General features: G+C 37.3%; 1 protein-coding gene across 10 annotated transcripts in view; it reads right to left on the reverse strand.

Annotated features, from left to right (window-relative positions):
• LOC122552997 (mitogen-activated protein kinase kinase kinase kinase 3) overlaps positions 1 to 19,105 on the reverse strand; it is a 297,582-nt gene that overhangs the window by 69,479 nt on the left and 208,998 nt on the right. For 6 of the 10 annotated variants that reach the window (XM_043696359.2, XM_043696367.2, XM_043696365.2 and 3 more), the window contains 4 exons: positions 18,868 to 18,926; positions 10,626 to 10,664; positions 10,293 to 10,346; positions 8,613 to 8,655 (listed from right to left, as the gene is read on the reverse strand). In XM_043696359.2, coding sequence (XP_043552294.1) covers positions 8,613 to 8,655; positions 10,293 to 10,346; positions 10,626 to 10,664; positions 18,868 to 18,926 — 195 coding nt within the window. The remainder of the gene's footprint in view (positions 1 to 8,612; positions 8,656 to 10,292; positions 10,347 to 10,625; positions 10,665 to 18,867; positions 18,927 to 19,105) is intronic. The other 4 variants (XM_087991550.1, XM_087991548.1, XM_043696372.2 and 1 more) reach the window with 2 other exon arrangements.

The following is a 19,105-nucleotide window of genomic DNA, read 5'->3' on the forward strand; positions in this document are numbered from 1 at the left end:
TTAAAAATATCAAGGGATACAGGGATTGTGCACAAAAATGTTGTCATAATAGATCAGCCATGACCTCAGTGAAGAGCAGAGCAAACTTGAAGAGTCAAGTGGGCTTCTCCTGCTCCTGTTTCTTAGTTCCTTCTGCAGGAATGTTGTCAAGAGACCATAGCCTTTGCAGTTTCCTGGTAGAGGTGTAGGCCTGTTTGTTGATTTAAGGTTAATCAAATTAACTTGAACTGGTAATCTCTCTTTGTCATCTTCTGAGATCATCTACTCATTACTTCTGGCTAAAGATGGCAGCTAATACTTCAACCTGGTCTGTTACAATTTGTACTAGGTCTTCCATCAATAAGGCTGGATAAATTTGTGAAGCTTCCTTCTCCAGTCTTTGCCACCATTTACAATCATAGGGGGCAAAACTGCAGAGTTTTGATCTGATGTATTGGAGAAGGATTGCTTAGCTCTGTCTTGTGCATGCTGAATTTGCTGTTGGCAGGCAAGTGGTTCTGTGCTGTAGCTTCACTAACACCTCATTTTTAGGCATGCCTGCTGCTGCTCCAGCATGCTCTCCTGTACTCTTCATTGAAACAGAGGTGATCCTTGGTTTGATGGTAATGAGAAAGCAAGGGATATCCTTGGGTACAAGATTAATGCTTTGTTTGAATACAATTCTGCTGCTGACCTACAGCACCTAACAATGCTCAGCTGAGTTCGTAGATCTGTTCTGAATCAATCCCATTGCAGCATACAACACAAAATTACCATTCTGTTCATGTGTTTTTCAAGCTTAATTGCCAACTAAAAGCTAACGCTCATACAATGATTCAAAGGCTCAAATGAATCATTATTCGTGAGGCTGAATTATACACACCAAATGATTTTGAGTTTGGTCTATGCTTAATCAGCTACCCTCAATTAATCCTGACCTCAATATCCCAAACAATGAGTAAACAAAAGCAACCAATAGTCTACTCTTGATTTCTAGCATTCTGGCATAATTCCAGACATTGTGGCATTGCAGTAACTGACTTTACACATTAAGTATATTTGAGCAAAACAAAATCTGGCTGACATTCCAATTTACTAAGTGAAGGAGTGCTGGACAACCAAAATCAACTTTCAGATGAGCTATAAAATCCTATCACACGAATGCCCTCACCCCCAAGGCATGTCCGTACTCAGATAGATGCAAAATATCACATGACACCATTTCAAAGAACAGAAGTGGAGTTCTTCCCAATATCCCGGCCAATAGTTACCTTTCAATCAACATCATAAAAAGATTTGTAATTAGTTATTATCACATTGCTGCTTTTGGAAGTATGTTGTGTTCAAACTGGGTGTTATGTTCCTATGTCACAATGAGCACGCTTTAAAGGTATTGCATTGGCTATAAAGTGCTTTGAATGTCCTGAGATCATGAAAGAAATGGCATTGATGCATGTTGTCTTCTTAAGTGAACTGTGAACATTCTGCCACTACTTAATAAAACCATCTACATTCATTACACTTTAAATACTGTTATAAAGTGATTGAACAAGCAACCAAGAGAGTTGGTTAAAGCCTAGTCATGGAACTAATGAAGAATCTGAGAAACTAGGGCAGAAATGGCAAATGAGTGTGAAAGCATATGCAACTGCAAAAATGAGTGCGCACAAGAAATGGGGTATGCAAGTTTACATGCTAGAATGAAAATGTGGAGTGTAAATGAGCATATGCAAAGCAGCATATTGGAGGCAGTTGGTAAGTGTGACAAAGAAAGCAACAGCATGCGTAACTACAAAATAAAGTGACACACAAATTCGAGAGATAAGCATGTAGAGTGAATAGGTGCACTAGAGTACAGAAATAAAAATGTGCAATAATAAATTTGCATATGCAGAAAAGGCAAGTCCAAATGGACAAAAGACTACATGCACATAAACAACATTAGGAGAATCTACATATATGGAAGGACATGAGGACAGGATAGAATTGTTCCTATTGCCAGAATTTAGGCTCAAGTGCGAAAGATATTAAATAAGGCCAAGATATCAAAGTGTACTAATGTGGTTATGCAATTATACCAACAATAATTCATATTCTAAGAATAGGCAAGAGATAATTTTAAAAAGTGAAAACGATTCAAAAACTCCATTTACTTACTTTGTAGTAAACAAGGAACGAACAATTTTCAATTTTCTGCTATCTTCATGTAAAATGATTTTAGTGCTGAAAAACCTACAGTGGCAGCATTACCTTTCATTTTTATATTTTCTCTGGCTGAACCATTCAATAATTGTACCAAGATTTCATAAAGTTAAAAAAGGGAGAGTGTAATCCTGGTAACTCTCAGTATTGGAAAGTATGGCACTGGAAGAGCAGAGCAGGTCAGGCATCATCCGAGGAGCAGGAGAATCAACATTTCAGGCATAAGCTCTTCATCAGGAATGATAAAGGGCTTATGCCTGAAACTTTGATTCTCCTGCTCTTCAATTGCTGCCTGACCCGCTCAGCCTTTCCAGTGCCACACTTTTCGACTCTGAGCTCCAGCATCTGCAGGCCTCACTTTCTCCAACTCTCAGTATTGGCATATTCAATATATCCCACACCAGATAATTAATTATGATAGTGTAGCAACCATGAAATAATACAAAATATTAAATGCACAATTTATTACACATTAATCTGGAGAATTTTCTTTAAATTGCTTCCCTTCTATTTTTGTAATGCCTTTGCTCAAAACTTCTCATTCAGTTTTGCAATCCTACTTCAGATTCCAATTACTTTGGAATTTCAGCAATGTAATTTCCTCTCATTTTAGCTTACAATTTTAATGTGCTAAACTGGTAAACAATTTCTCAGTCATTACATTTAATTTTCATTGGCTTAATATTGGTAAAATGAAAGTAATTTTTTTTATTTCAACTAACAACCATACGGTTCTTGCTCCAACCCCATTAACACCGTTACTAACACACTGTTTGGCAAGACGACAGCATCCCACTTAACTGGAAGCTCACCTATTAATAACTGTGATCTGGTAATCCAATTAGCATCCTTCTGTTCCATAAAATTTATAGATTCAGTACTCTGCTCACCAATATTTATTTCTCCAAAGTTCAAGTGGGTGCTAGTGCAATTATCAGCACCATCAGATTGGTTAGTAAGTACTACCCAAGCACAGAAACACATCTAATCTTGGTCAACATATTCTGAGTTTTGAGCTGAAAAATGTGTTGCTGGAAAAGCGCAGCAAGTCAAACAGCATCCAAGGAGTAGGAGAATCGACGTTTCGGGCATAAGCCCTTCTTCAGGCTATTCTGAGTTTTGTAAACATAGGCTCAATACAGCCAATACACTAACTTTTGTGATTAGCAAAAAGGAGATGCTATTTGTTACAATCCAGCAATTGTCAGGGCATAAGGCTGACAAATCCAGTACCACATTGCAACAAATTCATATCCTTTTAAACTTAACAACAGTATCCTGTGAATGATGAATCCCACTCATGTTGTGGTTTACTGCACAGCAATAGCGTGAAATACCTATCTTCAAATGTTGCTCAAACATTTGATACCTATTATCTCGCTAGGTGATCTGAAGTAGGTTGAACAGTTTTCAAGTCTAAAATTGGCAGCGTTTGACCTTTTCATGGGTTTTGCATCATATACAGCAAGCAATGATTTGATCAAGGTGGCCATTATCCTACAGAATAGCTCTGATAAACCCTATTCCAGCATCAGACGTGCATAGTGGGCGACTAGCTTGGGGTCCATTATGAGGTTGCAACTCAGGCCAATTCTACACTGTGTGAAATTGTAAGAATCCCAATATGTATATAGGCCAGTAACAGTGGGTCAGTTACTGGTTTCTCAACAAGCATGAGGAAAGGCAGATTGTTAAACTTCTCTATTTCACAGATAAATTTGAGCCCTCTATGGAGTCCATTAAGATGTGTAAGAAAATTATTACATGCAGTTGCAAAGTCAAACATATCATCTGCATATTGGAAATGTGCAAAGGGTAAGAGGTGAAAAGTAATTCCATTAAAAAAAATGTTTCTTTTGGAAACCAATAAAAATATTAGCAACAACTAGGCCTAGAGGGAATCCCAAGGCAACACTTTTTTCTTAACTAAGACCCTAAAGTTTTCTTATTTTAAAGGCACGTGCCAGGTATTGCATTCCAGATACAATTCCATTGGTCAAATTACCATTTTGAATCAAAACACACTTTATTCATACACTATAGTTAAAATACAATAAAAGAAAGATAAAATAATTGACTTAACTGTAACTCTATCGAAATGCTTAACAAAATTAGGGATAACTACTACGAGTTAACTGTTCCAATATAATAACATCCCATAAACACACCCTTGACAAAGGCAAATTCAATAAAATAGATTATCTCACATGTAATTCTAGCAACAGGAAGAGAACCCCAGCTTTTAACTATAACAGAGAAAGGAATTAGACCTTTCACATCCAGCTTCATGACTCCATCAACAAGTGCTACTGAAAGCTAAAACAAAAATAAAATTTTGATTTCGTGGGAGCTTGACCCCACCCATTCAGGCGGCTTTTATTGTTCCAACTTAAAAAAAACCCAAAGATCTCACTGCTTTTTATTTACTGGCTTGAGCAGATTGCTCATTATTTTAATTATGACAGGTTTAGACAGAGGTAAAGGACAAAATACACCTTCTAAAGCCATAGTATCATTACAGTTGCTAAGTTCATAAGCTCAATGAACACTGATTCAGTCAATGGCAGAAGACCGAGATCCCCATGGTATACAGACGCAGTGCAAACATCTATAGTTTCCTTGAGTGGCATATTCTGAATAGGCTAGCAATACCAAATCAGTGTGAGGCATAACATTGCAATCGATACCTTGTATCAGCTTTGCAAAGATGAAAGAATCCTTCACTGTGTATATGGAAGAACACATAGAACTGTTTGTACCAACTCACTCAACCATTTGGCCAATTCAATTCATGCAGAACTTTGACTTTCCTAGCTACCTGCCACAAAACAGTGACTAATGAAAATGGGAGTTCTTGAAGTAGTAGCTAAACGATCTAAAACATATAGTGCAAATGTTCAGTGACATTTGAGGCCTCAAGACTAATGCAGACATACATACTCGTAAGCTAGACAAAGGGACTTTATTTATTGCAAAAGTATACTTTATTAATAAAAAAAATCTTTACATACAAACATAGTCACTAAAACAGCTTAGTTAATTAGATTAGATTACATTACAGTGTGGAAACAGGCCCTTCGGCCCAACAAGTCCACACCGACCCGCCGAAGCGCAACCCACCCATACCCCTACATTTACCCCTTACCTAACACTAGGTGAATTTAGCATGGTCAATTCACCTGCCTTGCACATTTTTGGACTGTGGGAGGAAACCGGAGCACCCGGAGGAAACCCACGCAGACACGGGGAGAACGTGCAAACTCCACACAGTTTGCCTGAGGCGGGAATTGAACCCGGGTCTCCAGCGCTGTGAGGCAGCAGTGCTAACCACTGTGCCACCGTGCCGCCCACACGTTCTGTGTAGTCTTTGCATATGGAGAACATTTTTAACCATGGATGATGTGCCAAAGAACTGGAGAGTAGCTAATATTGTGCCTTTATTTAAGAAAGGCTGTAAGGAAATGCTTAGGAACTATAGACCTGTAAGACTGATATTAGCGGCAGGGGTCAGTTGTTGGATGTGATTCTGAAAGATAGGAATTACATGTATTTGGAGAGGCAAGGACTGATTAGGCGTAGTCACCTTTTTTTTGCAAGGGAAATAGTGTCTCACAAACTTCATTCAGTTTTTTGAGCAAGTAACCAAAAAGATCAATGAAGGTCAAACTGTTGACGTTATTTGTATGGACTTTAGTAACGCCTTTGACAAGATTGATTGATTGATTATAATTAATTAATAAAGTTAGATCACATGGGATTCAGGGTGACATTATCAACCGGATACAAAATTGACTTGACAGTAGAAGACAGAGGTTGGTAGTAGAGGGTTGTTTTTCGGACTGGAGGCCTGTGACCAGTGGTGTTTCAGCGGTACTGGGTCCACTTTTGTTTGCCATTTATGTAAATGATTTGGATGAGAATACAAGAGACAGATGACACGGAAATTGGTGGTACAGTGGACAGTGAAGAGAGTTATCTAAGATTACAAAGATATCTTGATCGATTTGGTCTGAGGAGCGACAGATGGAGTTTAATTTAGATAAATGGGAGGTATTGCATTTTGTTAAAACAAACAAGAACAGGGCCTACACAATTAATGGTAGAGCCCTGGGTAGTGTTGTGAAACAGAGACCTAGGAATACAGGTACACAATTCTTTGAAATTCATTGCTCAGACCTTTGAGTATAGGAGTTGGGATACCATGTTGAGTTTGTATAGAACATTGGTGAGGCTTCTTCTGGAGTACTGTGTACAGTTCTGGTTGCCCTGCTATAGAAAGGTATCATTAAACTGGAAAGGGTTCAAAAAGGATTTGGCAGGATGATGCCAGGGATGGAGGGTTTGAGTTATAAAAATAGGCTGGATAGGTTCAGATAGTTTTCACTGGAGCGTAGGAGGTTGAAGGGTGACCTTACAGAAGTTTATAAAATCATAAGGGGCATAGATAAGATGAATTGCAGGGATCTTTTCCTTAGGGTAAGCAAGTTCAAAATTAGGGGGCATATTTTTAAGGTGACAGAAGAAAGTTTTAAGGAGGACTGAGGGGCAACTTTTTTTTTTGAAAATAGTGGCTCGTGTGTGGATGCAGGAACAGTTACAACATTTAAAAGGCATTTCGATGAATACATGAAAAGGGAAGGTTTGGAGGAATATGGGCCAATGCAGGCTTAGCTTGAAGGGAAATAGTGTCTCACAAACTTCATTCAGTTTTTTCAGCAAGTAACCAAAAAGATCAATGAAGGCTGAACTGTTAACGTTAATTATATGGACTTTAGTAACGCCTTTGACAAGATTGATTGTTGTTGCTCCCTATGCAATTTGACACTGTTGTAATTCAGTCCTAATAGTGCAAGACAAAAATATTTGACATCATGTATTTTTCTTTGACAATGTATAAGTTGTCTATTTGCAAGTGACTAATTGCGATGCTCATTTTATTTACAAAATCACATCAAACATACAGTATGAGGGATTCTATTCAGTTTGTGACTTTTTTTTAAACTGCACATCTATGGTAACTGCCTTAAGATTGAACACATTCCTTAGAGTGGAGCCATGGACCATGGAATGTTCCTATGTGTAACAATCAAGATATGTATCTTCAAACTTCTCTCAGGCTGACACCACTTTATCAAAACAATTTTCTCCTCTCTTATGAACCAGACCATATATCTTTGACTTATAGACCAGAGGTAAGTCATTAGACTTCTTTCACCCTACTGCAATTCTCAATGACTTAAAGTGTCCCTCAAAGTATCCTACTTTTACCATGCTTTACAATTCATCTTGAATTCAAAATCTATGAATGTTTCCATGCAGAGTGTCTGAAGACATTCCTTTAATCTGGGCTGCTATGTGTAACGCCAGGTTATAGTTCGTGTGTGAGAGTGTGAGAGAGTGTGTGTCTGTGTGAGAGAGTGTGTGTCTGTGTGAGAGAGTGTCTGTGTGTGTGTGCGTGTCTGTGTGTGAGAGTGTGAGTGTGAGAGAGTCCGGGGGAAGGCAGCTGAGAGTGCAACAGGCAGATGGAGGCAGGGGTAACGGTGATAGGTCGGACAGAGAGCAATGCCGAGCCAGAAGGCTTGAACTGGGACAAAATAGGGGGAAGGGAGACAAGGAAACTGGTGAAGTCCATATTAATGCTGTGGGGTTGGAGAGTCCCAAGGCGGATGATGAAGTGCTCTTCCTCCAGACGTCAGGTGGTTAGCAATTAGCGATGGAGAAGGCCCAGGACCTGCATGTCCTCGGTGAAGGGGGAAGGGGAGTTGAAGTGTTCCGCCACGAGGCAGTGGGGTTGGTTGGTGCAGGTGTTCCGGAGATGTTCTCTGAAGCACTCTGCAAGTAGGCATCCAATGTAGAGGAGACCACATTGGGAGCAACGGATATAGTAAATGACATGTGTGGAAATGTAGGTGAAACTTTTATGATGTGGAAGGCTCCTTTGGGGCTTTGAACGGAGGTGAAGGGGGAGGTGTGAGTGCAGGTTTTGCAATTCCTGCAGTAGCAGGGGAAGGGTTAACTTTGTCCACCCCAGTCCAACACCTGCACCTCCAAATCACGACTACTACGTGAACACATTCATTACTTGTGCTCAGACAGGTACTAACCTTGCTACAAAACACAGCAGCACACAATTCAATCACTTGAGTCTACTATACCAGTTCAATGACATCATGACACAGAATGAAACATTTTCATTCATATCAAACACAAAGAGTAACAATTTAAAATTATGTACATTAAAAAGAACAAATGAGTACCATTGATGCAATATTCATTATTTTGCTTTCAAACCCATTCACCAAACACAGCTACAAAACTGCAAATGGCTGCATGCCCATTCGAGCAACTTTCTCCCATTTTGGAACTCCCATAAACTGTAAACCAAGACTGTCATCTTAAACATCTGGTGTACACAAATTTTGCCAATTTACCTTGGGAGGAAGAGGTGGTGGCATCCTGGGTTTCATTGTTGAGCTACAGATTCAAAATAAAACCAACAATTAATAATACGACACTATGCACTGTATATAACAGATCACACAACTTAAGTCCCAAATAGTTGCTACTATCTGAGAACTCTATGCAAGAGAATAAACTTCTAAATTTCCTGTGCTATACGCAACTCTTGAAAGAGCTAAATAGTAAAATTTTATTCCTACGAATAAGCAACTAACTGTAGTTGCACCAGCTGACACAGTATTTGTCATGCTAAATTCTGTTCTGCATTCTGATAAAATACTTGCCCCTTCCACTTCACCTGCCATGCCTATAAAATGCTAGTCTTCAGTGGTTATCTGTCCCTTCTTTGCACTACAAAAACCAATCGTAATGCTGAAATTTTATTCAATGCCATTTCTTCTTATAAGCACACAAAAAAATTGCCAATTTTATCCAAATACATTCCACAAAGCAACTTTCCTTACTTGTGCATGTGTCAGCCAATAACAAAATGCAATTTGTGGATACTCGATTTTGTAAAAAGTACTTTCATTCTTTTTTATATTTCCTTCTGACAGTAGAAGTATTTTATTAAATGGGTTCCTCAAGTATTCTACATTCCAGTGGCACATATTTGAGTGTTATTAAGTTAAACAAATTGCGTTGTCTATGTGCTTCTTGAAAAGCAGAGAAACACCGACCATCTCTTTTTTCATACCATACACAAGATTTAATGCAAGTTCAGACACCATTACAAGTAAGCTACTGTACTACAAAACAGTCTCATCCCCGGCTGCATTTCAAAAAGGAACTATTAGTATATAAATCTAGGACATGTCACAGGACAACTGAGAAGTAGATTTTAGTTGTTGTAAATCACTTGAAAAAGACAAAAGACTTGAAAATGCATACAGCCACAATGCTGAACCTAAATTAAATCTGAATCATTAGAACTAAAGGGCAGTTTTGGATTAAATTTTCCTCAAATTTGACTTAAATTGCAATATTTAATTCACTTTTTACTTCACTTCATTCCAAAGCTGTGCAGAGCAGCTAACATCCTGTTGCCTACCACAGAACTGTGGTAGATTTGTATCAGGTTAGTATTTTTTATCTTCAAGCTTGTTCATCATACTATCACAGCCAGAATGGTCATATGTTGCAAAACAATTACTAAATGAGTCATTATGAGATGGGCTCTGAACGCTCACATTCTAAAGTATCAACAGGAATTATATTAAAAAAATCCAACACTTGCTAAATGATGTAATGATACGAGCAACCCAAGATACAGTTCATGACGTTTTGGCTCACTTATTTTCAACTACGTAGCACATACATTCTATAAGTTTTGAAAAATGAAGCTGGAGCTTTATCTGAAAAAGTCATGCTAATTCAGCTGTCAGGTGGTTATGGCAAAAAAACTTGAAAATAAAATAATCAGTGTTTTCAATGGCAATACATTAATGTATCTCAAGGCTTCAAGAGGGAAAAAAAAGGCAGCCAAGCAGGATGACAATGAATCATAAAAGGATGCTTTCGTTTAGCTGGTTTGAATTTAGGGAGATTGTAGAATGTCATGCAGATTTTAATGGCGATCATTCCGACTTATATTCTGAATAGTACTCAAAGTAAAACCAAATTCAGCTAAACTAGAAGAAGAAAAGACTTACTGTTCAGATTCATCATCATCACCATCATCATCATCTAAATGTGCCACGTGTCCCCTAAGGAGATGAACAAGGTACTTATGGCTCAGTGGATTTCAGTGGAACAATTTCAGCTAAAATAAAGAATTCTGGCATGCACTATCTTTGGGGCTTGCTCTATATGGAGTTCTATGTATTCTAATGATTTTTTGTATTATTAATCGAAAGATAGCTTGGAAAATTAGACTTGTATAAAATCTATATGACAAGCAAATGTTACCTTTAGGTCACTACATTAGCTTTTTTAAAAACAAAGGAGGATTTTTACTTTACGAAAGGCAACAAGAGAAAAATTACCGCTGATGCAGTTCCTCTTCTACTGATTTTAGGAGACTCCTTGGAATTTTAAAACAGGAAACAAGGGCTTATTTTAAACTTCACAGCAAGTAGTACACAATTATATACTTTTTGAATACATATGAACCAAACTTAAGAGGAAAAACAGCACAATCATGTTGTTGCTACACAGTATTGGAAAACTTTATATGCATAAAATATCACAAAAAAGGTGCAGAAATTCAAATGAACACCAAAGACTGGTGTCAATATCAAAATGTGTTATTATATTTCAGTAATATATAATACACGATGCAACTATTCACTGCCATGTTTTGCAGAGTAATGCTAATTTTCATCTTTTCTGGAGAAAATACTGACCTTAAACAATTGATTTACATGGCTGATCACGAAAATATGCTAAAACATCACGCACACACTAGATTTTGATTTTCAACAATACTGACTCTAAGTCAACTGGGCAGTATTTTTTTAAAAAAACAAACTGAACAGATCCAATGACATATGAAGGATTCTTACTCAATTTATCTCAAATAGTAAAGGACATGAAGACAAGAGTTCACTTTTTAAAATAAAATGTCTAAACTGGAATTTAACATGTTGGGTTCTTAAAAGAGAACCAATGTGGCAAAACATACCTATACCTATCATTGTAAAAGCGTGATTTTGAAAAGAAAATAACAATCTGGCAATTAAGGCAGATGATGGATCTTCTCCATTTTGAGAAAGTAACGCATTCTCCATTTTGTGGAAATCAAATACTTTGTCTCGATAAAAAATTTGACAGCACACAAATAAGTGACATCACCTGATTTTCTTTTATCGCATAAAGCCAATGTTTTATGCCAGTTCCATTTGATCTGAATTAATAATTATGCCCTTGCAAATCCACAAAGATAGTGTAAGCAATAGTGTGCGGGCAGGTAACTTATTGAAAGATGAAGGACCCTACCAGGTGGGTTTTCTATCTCCTTCATTGTGCATCCTCAACTCTGTACAGGAACAAATCAAGATACTCAACTCTCAGAAGGGTAGGGATGACTTACTGTTACAACTAATCTGCAATTAGCATTGCTGAGTGCTGCAATAAAATCTGGATAATTATTTTTAGTATTTGAGAATTATGCCATGTTGCATCTTTGTATTTAAGTGTAACTGAAATTTTAAATGCCAGTAAGTAGCTCACTTACAGGTAGAATGATCCATAGTTTGCTCCTTGGTAGCCATGCTACCGATATCCTAGACTTTAGTTACTGTTTGCCTTGCATCTTGGAATCAAAAGGAAATAAATAACTACAAACTTCCTATATGATTCCATGCAAGACACACCATCTTGCATAATGAAAATACAGTGTCAATTCTGGCTTTAGTGAGAATACAGCGATAGAATTACTCTTAGATTCAAAAGGAGACTGGCAAGTGATCTATGATTAAAAACTTCAGATGAGTGCTAAAGTTCAGTCTAATGGCTAATCAAGATCAGATAATCAACAGACAGGACTCTCAGTTCTCTCAATCCAGCATGTCAGAGATGTCATTTCTCATGTCAGAACTTTAAGGTCAAACAGATCAGATTTGAACTGTGTATTTTAATGTGTAGAACCCCCAAATTAATAAGGAACTATCTTGTTTTAAAATGGACAGTCAACAGTACAATCATAAGTGGGCCAGAGTGAAATCAGGTATTAATGCAAAAAGAACTGGATGTGTGGAATCACAAACTTACAAGTTTTCACTTATATCATCACCTGAATATTAGATAAGAATCTAAATTGATTATGAATGAACGATAGAGCTGTGATGCATTAAGCAGTACAGGATGTTGCTGGTGTAGTGCATAAGTGATGTCATTTGAAGACATACAGAGTGATTTCGCCAGTTGTATGTCATTGAACATTTTCATGGATTACAGCCAGACCTTCAGATCATCTCCACATTCACCTGCTCAGATTTCCTTGTCAAGCTGTATCACAAAGGCTTCCTTCGTTCCAACCCGTCCATGCCAACCAAATGACTCCAGGTTAAAGCATAAGATTGGGACATTTCAAATGAGTGAAACACTTTCACTGAAGCAATAAGTTCCATACTTGCCAACATATATATTCAGATGTCTGCCAGGATGGCATTATAGACTAGTGCTCAATAGGAAGTTAAGGACCTCACAACAATTTACCCTGCTGCGGTCCAACAGATTACTAGGACTGCCTCAGCTCCATCGGTAATCGTGCTAAGTAAACAACTTTGTTGATATTGTCAGGCTAGTGCTTTCTACCAAGTTTCACATGGGTACTGCCAAATAGTAGGTTGCCCTGCTGTGATCAAGAATTCAGGTCCACAGTCACAATGTAGCCCTTTCTTTCTGCTTCGGGTTCTTTCTTATTCTGATTTCTGAAGGGCCACTACTGAGAATCAAAATCACAAGATAATCCACCTTACAGCCAGACCAAAAACTTAGCTCATAAAATGCAAAATTCACATTATGACAACTTATTAGATATCTCAACCTTTAGATATGTAGACCATGTGCCCCTGCCTGAACTTACGGACTTTAGGTATTGGACTCCAGTTACAGAAAGTCTGTAAACATATATACAAAATAGTGCACTTCACAACCTTGAACAGGTTCAAAGCACTTTATAGCCAAGTACTTTTATTGTGTAGTCACAGACGTAATCACGGAATTGTGACAACCAACTTGCATGCACAAAGTTCAACAAAAAACAATGCAATGATAACCAAATCATGTTTGGGTATTGTTTTGGGTATCTCTCAGTTGAGGAATAAATATTGACTATGAGAATATAAAAAGGCTTCGCTCAACAGCTCAAATTGTAAAGATCACATGTAATGAAGCATGTGATTACATATTTGAGGGTAGTGAGTTAGGTGATCTTAACCAAGGCAGCGAGGATTTATGCTCATGATCACTACCCAGTGACCCTTGGAAAAGGTGCATTGGAATGTAGTGGGCAACGTTGTGATCAAACACAGTTTTAATGTGCTTACATGTGACGGATTAGCCTGCCAACCCTCATTAATGGAGAATAATAATTTAAAGGGTACACTGAAGAGTGAGAGTTCAACATACACTGATCAAATGTCAATGCCTTCAAGGAAGGAGAAAAATAGCAAAAACTTTTCCATGAGTCCTGAAGATTTAGCATTAGAAATAACATTAGTATGAAAGAGCAGAGGCATACATGTTTTTACATAATACTAATAAAATCAGTAATAACATGACTGTTTTTAACCACCCATATGCAGAAACAGAAGCAACGATAGTATCCAAAAAAACTTAAAACTGCTGTAACAATCAATCATTCGGAGCAAAAGCTTCTAGGGCAAGGTCAGTTTCAAAACTCGTGAAAGAATCTATTCTAAGTAAAATAGATACATTAACAAGATAATGTTAATAGGTGCTGGTTAATAAAAGGCTTGCCGTATTAAGGGAAACTGATATAGCACCTGGTTTGAAAACTATTTCTGTTGATGCGGGAGAAAGGGGTAAGGGCACACTGCCTAAAACTTACAACTAGTTTTGGTTAGGAGTAAAGTTAGGAATTATTTTATATGCAAACGTTGGTAGAAATTTGAAACACACTTCCACAAACTACAGCTGATGCTAAGTCGAATATTAACTTTAAATCTGAGATTGCTAATATTTTGTTAATCAAAGGCATTTGGGATATATGCCAAAGAGGTAAATATTTACACTAAAGTAAAAGACCAGCCATGAATTCGCTAAATGGCAAAACATGCCTGAGGGATAAATGACTGACTCCTGTTCCTATGCCCCCTACTTTATTAATTTGGATTTTTAACACCAATAGAATAAAGATAAAACAGAGAGATTAAGGGTTATTGTTTCAAATTCTGAGGCAATAAATTTGCATCTATTTCAGTAAGAACGCCGGAAATAGGAGAACATGTAGAATGATACACTTGGCAGTTTAAGAGAAACAGCTAAATTAATTCATAATCATTGATGTTAAAATTGGAAAATAAATTGACAGTAACATATGTGGGAGTGGGCAGTGCCTAGAATTGAGCAATAATCAGAATGCTTGTAACCCATTCGCAAGCAAGGCAAGAGTCTCTCTGAATGTGGAAACAGCATTCAAAACCTGGACCAACTTACAGTTTGAGAGATATCAAAAGTGAAAAAGATTGCTTAAAAGAAAACCCATCTTCCAGGGGCAGCTTTAAGCACCAGAGGGATCTGGAGAAATGATTTCTGATTACAACATACAGTCAATTAGGACATTACAACAGATAAAGGAAACAAGTTCAAGGAAATTGTCTTCAAAAGTAATTGTTATTTGTATTCAAGGCTCAGAGCACTTTATAAGTTGGGATTCAACCAGTCTACAATGAGGACAATGAATTCAATGAGGAATCAAAATCCAAAGGAAGTTTCCAATGCAGTGTAAGTATTGGTAAATGAAGGAAGGAGCAATGAAGGCATACAGTGACAGGGAAGTCTACACTGATGAAAGAATATCTGATGGTGAACTACCAATAACAGCACAGATAAAACTGACTGATCGATTAAGTAACTGGTCATGAATAGTTCAGTCCAAAAACATGATAACTGTCAACAGCCTTAAAATTGCTAAATTGGGAAATTTGTACTTGTCTATTGTTAAAGATTAAGAACACATTTATATGGGCAGACAAGATTCAATGTTTCTAGTCTAATCGTTACAATTGGGTTACTTTTCTTCATAGTCAGCATAATTACTTCCAGTTCAAAAAGCAATGACTTGCCTGAAGGGCATGTATAGCGTGTTATGCCAGCCAGTTATGCCAGAAATAAATTTAAAGAAAAATCTGTGTGTATTGGCATTTCGACACAAATGCTTAATATGAGTGTCTGATTGGTGTGTGAGACATCAGTTTCAACAACATACACTGTTTGCTTGTTTATTTGCATCCTACCGGACAACTTTCAAAATACTGATGATGAAAATGGCCTTTAGCATGGGATAATAGCAATCAGTAACCCATTTTGTATCTTCAGGATTTGCATTTTCTTTTGATTTTTGTAACTAGGATGCTAGATTCGTATCAGCTAATCAAGAAGACAATACTGAAGCTAGATCACTGATCAAAATGAAAATGCAAGTAAATATACCACAATTCTGGTAGAAGATCCAAGGTTTAATAATTTGAATATACTGCAACACTTTTCTTTCTTGATCCTAATCAAGATCAAGCTAAACAGTAAAAGTCTGGCTTTCTTGCACCATTTTCAAGGAGAATTGATAGCCATATTTTCCTAAAAGTCAATCTTCCCCAAGTTCAATATATGCATCTTCTTTCCTCAAATCATAGATTCATATAGCATAGTAGGCCACTTGACACACAATACTTTTACTCGAAAGTTGGTAGAGGTACAATCAGTTTCACTCTGCAGTAGGTATTGTAGCTATGCATCACTTTAAATCCAACTGTCACGCTTCAAAAATAATGACTCTGTAAAATATTGAGCCAAAGAAAAAGAGCATGTTTAACTAAGGAATCACAAAAGCTCTCACAGAAAAGGTTTACAAGGATGTTGCTGGAATGGGATGGTTTAAACTACTGGGAGAGGCTGAATAGCCTGGGACTTTATTCCCTGGAGTATTAGAGACTGGGAGGCAACTGTATAGAGCTTTATAAAATCATGAAGGGCATGTATAGCGTGAATAGCCAAGGTCTTTTTCCCCAGGGTAAGGCATTCTAAAACTAGAGGCATGGGTTTAAGGTGAAAGAAGAAAGATTTGAAAGAGACCTAAGGGAAACTTCTTCATGCAGAGAGTGCTGTGTGTACGGAATGAGCTGCCAGAGGTGGTAAAGGAGAGTACAATTACACCACAAAAGCATTTGGATGGAGAATAATTAGAGGGTTTTAAGGGTTCTGGGCCAAATGCTGGCAAGTGTGAAATGGAATTCAGGGTGAGCTTGCCAATTGGATACATAATTGGCTTAACGGCAGGAGACAGAGTGGTGATGGAGGGTTGCTTTTTGGACCAGAGGCCTGTCACCAGTGGTGTTCCACAGGAATCAATTCTGGGTCCTCTTGTGTTTGTCATTTATATAAATGATCTGGCTGAGAATATAGAAGGCATGGTTAGTAAGTTTGCAGGTGACACCAAAATTGGTGACACAGTGAACACTGAACGAGGTTTTCTAAGATTACAAAGGGACCTTGATCGTATGGATCAATGGGCTGAAAAATTGCAGATGGAGTTCAATCTGGATAAATGCGAGGTATTGTGTTTTGGTACAACAAGGGTGCAATTAATTAATTATACAATTAATGGTAGAGCCTTGGATAGTGTTGTAGACCAGAAAGACCTAGGGGTGCAGGTACACAATTCTTTGAAGTTTGCGTTACATATAGACAGGGTGGTTAAAAAGCAATTTGCTAAGTTTGCCTTCTTTACTCAGTCCTTCCAGTATAGGAGTTGGGAAGTCATGTTGAGGTTATACAGGGTATCGGTGAGGCCTCTTCTAGAATACCATGTCCAATTCTCATCCCTCAGTTATACGAAGGGTATTATTAAGCTGAAGAAGGTTCAGAAAAAGTTTAGCAGGAACGTTGCCAGGTATGAAGTTTTGAGTTATAGAGAAAGGCTGGACAGGCTGGGATGTTTTCCACTGGAGTGTAGGAGGTAGATAGGTCACCTTACTGCAGTTTATAAAATAATGAGAGGTATAGATAGAGTTAATGATAGTTGTCTTTCCCCCAGGATGGGGGATTTCAAGACTAAGGGTCACATTTTTAAGGTGAGAGGAGAAAGATTTTAAAAATACATGTGGCACAATTTTATTTTTACACAGAGGGTGGTTCGCATGTGGAATGAAGTTCCTGAGGAAATGATGAATGTGGATAAAAAATATTTGGATAAATACATGAACAGGAAAGGTTTGGAGGGATATGGGCCAGCAGCAGGCAAGTAGGACTAGTTTAGTTTGGGATTATGTTCGGCCTGAACTTGTTGGACCGTAGGGTCTGTTTCTGTGCTGTATGACTCTATGAAACTGCAGTCTAACAGTCAGTACAAATAACTAAAAACTAGTCTCAAGAAGCTCACCTGAGTTCACCTGGACAAGGTTAACACCATGGGCTAATTCCTAAAATTCAGTGCACGGTCTGTTTCATAAAGACTTTGCATGTAAATTAGACTTGAATTTGCTTGCAGCCTGATTTCCTCCTGTTTCTCCAAAAATCCCTGCCCACATTATTCCTTACAAAAATCTAGGAACTTGCCCTTACAATCAGGCACTGAAGGTGAAGCCATTGGTAAACAAGAGCTCATATTTTTTAATTAAAAAATTATTAACAGGCTCCTTTAGCACAAGATTTACAAGCATTGGTGTGTTTTGCAAATTCTTTTTAATGGGAATTAAGCATATTTCTAGATATACAGAAAAATGTCAGATGTAGAGATAACAGAACAAGTTAGTCTTCCATCGCATAACAATAAAATAAGTTATAGATGATAGAGACACAACTCCAATTTTAAACAATATTAAAAACTCAAATAATAAGCTTTAACCATTAAGAAAGCATTCCACAGTTTGAGATAGTCAGCTTCCCATGGTTTGCAACAGGCTACAATTCCCTATCAGCCAAGTCAGAAGCTTGTAGGTTTAAACCCTACTCCAGCACTTCAGCACAAACTCTATATATAGCAAGTCAATAACTTATGTCAAGGTGTCACTTTTTGAAGGAGACATCAAATGAATCCCACGTGCCTTTTCAAATGGTTTCAGAAAATCCCAAGGGTACTTTTCAAACAATAAAGAAGTTTGTTTGATATCCTGACCTATGCCCTTACAATCAGACCTTGCAAGATATATAAAATTGCCCATTTAATTATGTGCTGCTTTTGGAACATAACCACTGCTTAAATTGACCATAATTGGATACAACTGACTATATTTCAAAACTAACCTACTGTCTGTGAAGCATTCTGGGTATTATAAATGCAAGTGTGTTTCAGTGTATTAATCATAGGCAACACAATGTCAGCTAATTATTTTGCATTTTTCTGATTAATGAAAATTTATGCTTTGAATGCGATTTAATCCTTGCTATTCACAGATCTAATACCTAAAAGTAGAAAGGAAATACTCAATTTTTAATATATTTTTTCATCTTAACATTTATGAGTGTCTGTTAATACCAATTAAAGTGCAACTAGCAAAACACATGCATTTCAGTAAAAACAAAAACAAACTATAAAATACTTACTTATTTCCACCTAATAAATAACTGCTCTGGGGTCCTTGGCCATATTCTAGTTGTAGATCCTGCAGGTTCAAAGAAAACAAATATATGTTGCAAGTATATGTATTCATATCAATTATAATTACTGCAAATAGAAAAAAAATACATAAAATCTTTAACAATAAAATGGAAGAATGTTAGGATAGATTTGCAAGATTTTTGAAGCAAAGAATCTGTGAATCCCAAATTTACTATTAGAATT

The sequence above is a fragment of the Chiloscyllium plagiosum genome, unplaced genomic scaffold (assembly GCF_037043375.1).
Source record: "Chiloscyllium plagiosum isolate Xiang-an unplaced genomic scaffold, Cpla_swu_hap1 HiC_scaffold_10, whole genome shotgun sequence".
Taxonomy (NCBI): domain Eukaryota; kingdom Metazoa; phylum Chordata; class Chondrichthyes; order Orectolobiformes; family Hemiscylliidae; genus Chiloscyllium; species Chiloscyllium plagiosum.